This window comes from Myotis nattereri, assembly GCF_964212035.1.
Source record: "Myotis nattereri genome assembly, chromosome: 3".
Classification (NCBI taxonomy): domain Eukaryota; kingdom Metazoa; phylum Chordata; class Mammalia; order Chiroptera; family Vespertilionidae; genus Myotis; species Myotis nattereri.
In genome coordinates, this window is record NC_138077.1 from 7,299,882 (window position 1) to 7,308,608 (window position 8,727).

Here is an 8,727-nt window from a genome sequence, read left to right on the forward strand (position 1 = left end):
TATTATTATTATTATTATTCTCACTATAGTCCAAAGTGAAGGAAATGGACTGCCAAGTATAGTCAATAGGGGTTTGCAATATGTAAACTTTTTGACAAATTTGAAATATGTACCAAAAGTTTAAAAATGGATGGGAATCTTTGACCTAGTAAATTCAGTCCTGGAATTTACCCTAAGATGTCATTATAAATATACACAAATATCTACCTACAAGGATACTTAGAGGAGTGACGTTTATAATACTGATGCACAGGAAATAGCCCAAATGAGCAACAGAAGAAACTGGTGAAATAACAAATGGATAGAGACAAATGAATGCTGAGAAACAAATGAATGATGGAGAAGGGCGTTGGCAAACTTTTTCTGTAAAGAGCCAGATAGTAAATATTTTAAACTTATTAGCCATTTGGTCTTTGTTACAACTACTCAACTCTACCATGGCATGAAAGCAGCCATAGACAATATGTGAATAAATGGATGTGTTACAATAAAATTTTATTTGTAAAAACAGGCATTGGGCCATATTTGGCCCATGGGCCATAGTTTGCTAAACCCTGAAGAATATTTAATTAGTTAATGCCATGGAAAAATAAACATGATATTGTTCAGTTAAAAAGAAAAGCTTCAAAATGGTACAAAGAGTATATGTCACTTCCAAGGGAAATATAGATATGTTGAAAGAAAAAAGGCAAGAAACCCTACCAAGAGTGCTAATAGAGTTATCCCTGAGTAATGGTGAAATTGTGGGCAACTTTCAAAAGATCTTTTTGATTAACTGTATTGTCCAAATTTCTATAATGAACAATACATTGCTTTATTGAAAATTAAACATTTTAAACAGCTTTTTAAACTACTGGGAATTCATCATGAGGAAATAATCAAAAATTAGCATAGAGATATATGTATAATGCTATTCATGTTCATATTATTTATATTATAAAAACATTAGAAACAACTACATGTCAAATGATGATAAAATGGCTATGTAAATGACACATATACTTGATGGAATGTTGTGGAGCTATGTCAAAAAGCATTTATAAGAACCAAAAGCACGTGGAAAAACGCCAGTCTGTCGGCTCCATGAGTGAACGCGTACTTACAGGCAAGGGCAGCAAGAGAATGAATGTAGACCTTAAAACCAGGTAAAACTGGGGGATCAGGTGATTGCAGGGTACTTTTAAAAGTTACATTTATGTTCATTTGAGAGAAGGAAGTAGTTTTAAATTGTGTCCTTTTCTTTTACTTGGAATCTCTCCTCCCATCTCCCATCCTGTCCACTAACCCCCAACATCAATTGTGGTTTAAAGGGAATCAGTAGGGTAGCCCCTACTCATGCTTTCCGGAATCTCAGCCAGGGCCCCCAGGGGTCCCCTTCACAGCCCCCGAGGCCAGAACTCCTAACTGCGTCCAGGACCAGCGCGCACAGCGCACTGTGACAGATCCTGATAGACTGACCAGAATGAGCCTCTTTGGAGAGGCACTAGGAGCCCACTGTTTCTCCACATATTTGTAACTTGTTTACAACTCCAACTGCTCTGTTGCTGGGAGCGACGCCATTGCCTGCTGTTGGAATTTAATCTAAGCCTCTAATACTTTCAGAGATGCCCATCCTATTTTAATTTTCTGGAAGGGTTGGTGAGCGCAGGTTCTCAGGACTTCCTGAAGGGCTCAGGGTCTGGCCAGGATCCGACCCCTAAATCCCAGGGGCAGTTGGAGCCTCCATTCCTGAAACTCTCCATCAGAGAATGCACACCCGTGTCCAGGGAGTCCGCAAGGGGCTGAACAAAACAGCCCCTCTGACACCCCATCTGTAAACTACAGAATCACATGCGTTTAGTGTAAGGACTCCTGGTGAGATATTTCCCCAGAGGGACACTCAGCCGCAGCCACATTTGTCATCTAGATGGGGGCGGGGAGGGAGAGGGAGGGCAGGGTCGTGCAGAAATCACACCTGGTTCCACCTACCTGGTGTGACAGGACTTATTTTCAGGTCATCGAGGCCAAAAAGGGATCTGAAGGAGAAGGGGGCTTCGGCGGCCGGCGGGTCGTTCTCCCCCATGGTGACTATTTCAGGGCCTCTGAGGTTCGGCTCCACCTCCACCTCCACCTCCTTCACCAGGAAGAACAGAAAGCGTTTGCTTCCCTGTTTATAGTTTCAGCCTCAAATGCATCTTGGTTGTGTCCAATCTTTGAAATCTGACAATCCTCATCAAGCAAATTCAGTACCGATTAATCAAAACTATTTCTCTGGTGGGCACGCATTGTTTCCTAAGCTACAACGGATAACAGAGAAGCTTCGGGAGTTAGCGAACAACAATGAACTTAACTCTGCTAAAATAACGACTTTCCCAATGCTCGTTCGACCAATCTTAAAACCAACTGAGTGCCCAGCTTTAGAGATACGGCCTTTTGCCATTTAAAGGTTAGCGTTCCAGAATTTCACAGAAGATAAAGCACTTTCAAAGCACATCCCTCCTCTTTTATCATTGCTGTTGTCTCCCATAAACTCAGCCCTTTGCCTGCACAGGGGATAAGTCTATATAGACAGAAGAGGTTCTGATACTCACATCACGTCCGAGCCCCTCAAGTGCCAACAGCCCCAGGGAGGGGACACTGGCCCAGAGTATTTGTAGCTTTCCTGGCTCTCACAGCCATGACCTAATTAAGGATGAAAGTATCTGGGCCCTTGGGGTGCCCGGTCCCCGCCCCACTCTCAGAGCAAAGGGAGGAGTGGCTGGCACCAAAGCTACACTGGGCTCTGTTTCCTCCAGGAGAATTCCTCCTATCGCAGGGCCCCAGAGGCCGGAGCCTTTGGAATTCATTCCCAGTAACTCCTCCAGGGGTGGAGGGAGCGAGGGAAGGGCCAAATGGTTGTGGTTGTGATGTGTCTCAACCACATCACAGCTCCTGGCCCCAGGCAGCAGGCATGACTGCTCAGCTCACCAAAATCCAGCGGTCAGACAGGCACAGGAGCAGAGACCCTTAGGGCACCTGTCTTATTTCCTTTTCGTTTACCTGTTGTCATGTGTGCAACTCAAAAAGGAACTGTTAAGCCATTTAAAGCGGACTTCGTCTTCGTGCTGTTCCATGTGCTCACAGGAAAACCTAAGCGAGACTGCGCTTAAAAACGTTGATCTCATTCCCACCGTAAGAGGGGCTTTGAAGAGCATCTTAGGGAAGTAATGCACGCACAGTCAGCATCTTTGTCTATGATTCTGGCTGATACTGGCTGGTTAGCTGTCAGCATGTAGCAAATGGCACAGCTTAATTTATAACAAGAATAAGAGTAAAGGCTCAAATGCTTCCTGCAACCGGGAACCCAGGTGAGGAAGTCCCCCCCAAACACGCCATGGCTGGCAGGTGTCACCAGGGAGGAAGGCAGAGGCGACATCCGTCCACAGCGTCGCCTCTCCCCGCCACCCACTTCACTCACCATTTCTGGAGCCGCCATCGTGAAAGGCACAACTAATTTCCTTTTTCATTATAAAAGCAAGCGGAATGGCGAGCCGGCGGCCAACGGGTTAGTCCAACCGGGAAATATTTCCAAGTCACTCAGCCTTGTCGACTCAATCGTCACAGCAAATGGCATGGTCGTGGGCGACGGTGTAACCCAACCTGCGTGTGGCTATCAGGTGGCCGTCGGCGGCATGGCCGCGGGGACCAGGGCGGGGGAACCTGGCTGCCCTTTAATTAGTAAGTGCGGTAAGCAAACCTTTGCAGAACCTTCTCGTCAGAGAGCCCTCGGAACGCAGGCTCTCCTTTTACTTAAAAGAGCAGGGAGTCTGCCCAGTGCCGAGCAAGCGCACCAAGAGGCAGGTGAACGGCTTGGTGGGGGTTTCCGTCCCCCGATGTGCCTGAGCCCAAGGGTAGACTTGAAGCTGCTCCGAAGACAAAAGGCAGGGAAGCGGACGGGTCTCACAGCCAGCTCTCTACAGAGACACAGGGGACCTCTGTGTCCCAAGGGGTTTCTGCACACAATGCGGCTTAAAGATGTGTTATCGGGAGAGAAAGGGCCCGCCACTCTGGGCCCACTGGATGTGAAACGTGCACTCTTTGTTCGCAAATATTCATGGGCCATCTGCCATGAGGCCAGGCATCTAGACTCAGAGCAGGTGGCAGAGGGAATCAGAGCATCCACCTGTGGTCTCAGGTGGGTGACAGACGCTAGGAAGGGGTGAGGCTGGGAGAGGCTCAGTGAGGGACGGGACAGGGTGTGAGGAGGAAGGCCTCTAGACAGAGTGATGTTTCAGGCAAGACCTCGGCCATGTATCAAGTGGGTCTTGTGAGCTACGAGGGGAGGTTGTTCCAAGCGTGGGACCATCAACGCCAGAGACGCAGAGCGGATGAGCTGGGGGTGTCTAAGAAACCCCAAGAAAGCCCATGTGCTTGGAGAGGCCAGTGGGCGGATCATGGGGCCCAGGTCACTGGAAGGAAGGACTCTGGTTGATTTCTTTGTGGTGGAAAACGGGGAGGAGCTGAGCAGGGCAAGGTCGGGGTCTGAACATGTGCACTGAGTGCAGGGGTGGGGTGGGGTGGGGCAGGGTGGAGTTGGACGTAACGGAGAGCCTAGAGTAGGCTGCCGAAAGCCTCCGCCACCATGGCTGTGACTTGGCCACGGTCCTAGCAGTGCAGATGGAGAGGAAGGCTGTATTTGCGGCTGCTTTGAAAGCAGAATTGGCAGGAGTTGCCAATCGTGGTTTCATTCAAGCTCGTTTTCCTGCCTCCAGCACCTGCCCAGGCACCTAGCCATGTCTTCTGGATTTAACACAGATCATCCTTCAAGCTCATAATCCCTTCTTCACATCTTTTCTAACTATGCTCTCCGTTCCCTGAACAAACGTTTCATTTTTTCCCTGTTGCTCTTGAGAGATAACTGTTCAAGCTAAGGAAAGGGATTCAGCTAGATGGGTATTTCCTGGTTTGTATAATTAAGCTTTTCCTTTAAAGGAGAATTTTACATTTTGATATGTTATAAGCACAATTGCTCAAAAAGTGGTTTATCATTTAGGACAGAAAAATATATTTGAGTAGAGGCTATATTTCAGACCCCAAATCTAATCTTTTCCCTCTAGGGAACAAGCTTTGTCTATTTTCTGACTTTCACATTTAAGCTATTACATTCATTTGTTCATGAAATTATTTCATCCTTTAAATTTCTCAAAGAAAAAAGATATTATTTAAATATATAGTTAACTTATATTTAAAGATGAAATGTTGAAATCTCTTCCTCTGAGATAGAGTATAATACAAAGAGATTCACTATACATATGCACTATGTCTAGTCAACATTTGGAATCCAAGCCAGTGCAATGAAATCAAAGAAGAAGGAAGAAAGGAAGGAAGGAAGGAAGGAAGGAAGGAAGGAAGGAAGGAAGGGCAGAAGATAAAAAGAAAAAAGAAGAAAGGAAAAAAAGAAACTTTAAAAGAAAAGAATATATACTGCTAATAAATAAATAAAACTATCATTATTCATAGACAAAATTATTTTTGGACATTATCTTAAAAATTTTCAAGATAAATGATTAGAACTGACAAGTAAGTCAAGCAAGATTTTTGGATACAAGTTCAATGTAAAACTATGTTAAATCAATAGTATTTTGATTTATCAGCAACAAAGAATACAAACATGAAATTTTAAAAAGATATAATTTACAGTGGCATCAAAAATGATCCAACACCTCAGAATAACCCAATTAATACTGCAAGACCTATCACATAAATTTCGATAATAGAATTTAAAGAAAATAAAGACCTGGAAACTCTATGCCAGGAAATCTGACTTAGACAAACTGGTCGCATTCTTTGAAAAAACAACTTAATACAACTGATACAAGGAGAATACTCCTATATCTATTAAATAAATTAAATTCATAATTTAAAACTTCTGAACAAAGAAAATTCTAGGCCCAGATGACTTCACTGGTAAATCCTTTCAAACATTTAAGAAAGAAGTTCTACCATCTTACAAAAACTCAGAGAATTGGGAAGAAATACTTCCCAACTCACTTATGAGGCCAAAATAATGTTGATGCTTAACATGACCAACTGTCCTCATATGCCTGGAACTGAGAGGGGTCCTGTGATGGGCACTTTCAGGGCCAAGACCAGGAAAGTCACAGAAAAACCACAATGAGTTTAGCCACTAAGCCCTAACAAGGGAATTACAAGAAAGGAAAACAGCAGGCCAAGCTAATTCACAGATACTGATGCAAAATTCTAAACCAGGTATTAGCAAATGAAAGCCAGCCCTCCATACAAGGCTAACATTATGAATAAGGTTTTATCTTATGTTTTTTATCATGGTTTCAATTGACATTTTCCTGGTGACTAATAATGTTGAATATCTTTTCACAACCTCATTAACCACTCATGTATCTTCTTTTGTCAAGTGTCTATATAGATCTTCTGCCCATTTTTAAAGTGGATTGTTTTCTTATTATTGATTTAAGAATAAATGTGCAAAAAAAAGAATAAACATGCATACAATATACAGATATATATATATATATATATATATATATATATATATATATATATGTTATACTAGAGGCCCGGTGCATGAAATCAATCTGGGACCCCTTGGGGGATGTCCAACTTCCAGGGATCAGGCCTAAACTGGCAATCGGACAGCCCTCTCACAATCCTGGAACGCTGGCTCCTAATCTCCTAATCACTCACCTGCATGCCTGCCTGGTCACCCCTCACTGCCTCTGCATGCCAGCCTGATCACCTCTAACTGCCCCCCCTGCCAGCCTGGTTGCCCCTAATTCCCCCTCCACACTGGCCTGGTTACCCCTAACTGCCCCCCGCTGCCGGTCTGGTCGCTCTACACAGCCTGCTGTTCAGTCGTTTGGTTATCCCTCACTAACCCCCCTGCCAGCCTGGTTGTAGGCAGCCACCTTGTGAGGGTATGAGGGTTAATTTGCATATTACCTCTTTATTATATAGGATTACATTCTGGATATGCTGGATACAACTCCTTTGTCAGGAGTATATATGGTGATATTTTCTCCCAGTCTATGGCAGCATTTTTATTTTCTTTTTTGGTGTCTTTCAAAGAGCAGGCCAGGGATGCTACAGTGCAGAACAGTGCAAAGAAGGGCCCAGCCCAACATACCAATAGCTCCAAGGCTGAGCAATTCTGCTCTTGAACTTACCAGGATCCCAGGGGCTCCCCTACCCCCATCCTCACCCAGCCTCCTACTTATCTCTTCCGTCCTTAAAAAAGCAACCACTCTGCTAGCTTGTACATCAGTTTTTGAACCTTATATAAATACAACCATATAGCATGTGCTCTTTGGTCCAAAATTATGGGTGTGAAATTAATCCACATAATTGTTTGTAGCCATAAGAAAAACCAAACGACCCATTTTAAAAAGGCCGAAGACTTGAACAGGATCTTCCACAAAGAGGTCACTTACGTGGCCAATTGCCTGTCTCATGGTGCTCAGTGACATTGCCATGCAGGGAAATACAAATTAGAACCACAGTGAGATACCACTACACACCCACAGACTGGCTAAAAGTGAAAAGACTGCCAAGATCAAGTGTGGACAAGGATGCAGAGCAGCCGGAGGAATGCTCACCCACTGCTGGCGAGAGGCAAATGAACAACCGCTTTGTAAAACCGCTCGGCAGTTCCTAATGCAGCGCGGACATGTCCTGAGAGCCCAAAATCCCTCCCGTGGGTAAGTACCTAACAGAAATGTACCTCGGGCACCAAAAGACATACACGAGAGTGTCTGCAGCGGCCAAACAACGGAAAACCACCCAAATGCACATAGACAGAGAAATAAATGATGGTACATTTATCTCGTAGAATGCTACCTAGCAATGCAGAGCGCTAACTATGGCTACAAACAATTATGTGGATTAATTTCACACCCATAATTTTGGACCAAAGAGCACATGCTATATGGTTGTATTTATACAAGGTTCAAAAACTGATGTACAAGCTAGCAGAGTGGTTGCTTTTTTAGGGGCCGAAGAGATAAGTAGGAGGCTGGGCGGGGATGGGGGCAGGGGAGCTCCTGAGATCCTGGTAAGTTCAAGAGCAGAATTGCTCAGCCTTGGAGCTATTGGTGTGTTGGGCTGGGCCCTTCTTTGCCCCCTTGTGCACTTGTAGCATCCCTGGCCTCAACCGCTAGATGCCAGTAACAAACACCCCCGCCCCCCTCATTGTGAGGATCAAAAATGTCTCCAGAGGTTGCCATGGGAGAGCCAGAACGCCCCGGTTGACAGCCAGTTTTATTGCTGGCCCTGGGGAGTTAGGGGCATGTGCTCACTTTATGAAAATTCATTGAGCGGCACATATACAATTCAGCAACTTTGCTGCATGCATAAAAACTTTTTTAAAGCTTTTAAAATTGAAAAAAAAAAAAGAAGTCAATGAATAACAAAAAGAGCCAAAAAAAATTGTAGAGTGAGCACGGAAGATAGGTACAGTGCAATGTCTTGTCTGCACTAAGACACTAAGACCCCGGGTCAGGCAGGTTCTGTGGCTTCGGACCCCAGTGGAGAACCCTCGGCCCCGGCTCCCTCCCCCTCCCCCTTCTCATGCAGACTTGCTCCCAGTGCCGCCCAGTCAGAGCCAAGGCTGGCTCTGCACAGGGACCTCTGGGACCCGAACCCACTGTGGAAACAGGGTGGATGGGCACCGCACCCCAGCACCCTGCCAAGAGCCTTCTGAAAACCAGTATCACATGCAAACAGGATATTAGGTTT

The 8,727-nt window shown here is 44.9% G+C and overlaps 1 protein-coding gene across 1 annotated transcript in view; it reads right to left on the reverse strand.

Annotated features, from left to right (window-relative positions):
* Nucleotides 1-3,454, reverse strand: part of TMPRSS3 (transmembrane serine protease 3) — a gene marked incomplete at its 5' end in the record, with an annotated part of 22,420 nt that extends 18,966 nt beyond the window's left edge. Inside the window, 2 exons of the mRNA XM_081088181.1 lie at nt 1,969-2,113; nt 3,437-3,454. Of these exons, the coding sequence (XP_080944307.1) occupies nt 1,969-2,113; nt 3,437-3,454 (163 nt within the window). The remainder of the gene's footprint in view (nt 1-1,968; nt 2,114-3,436) is intronic.
* Between the last annotated feature and the right edge of the window lie 5,273 nt (nt 3,455-8,727).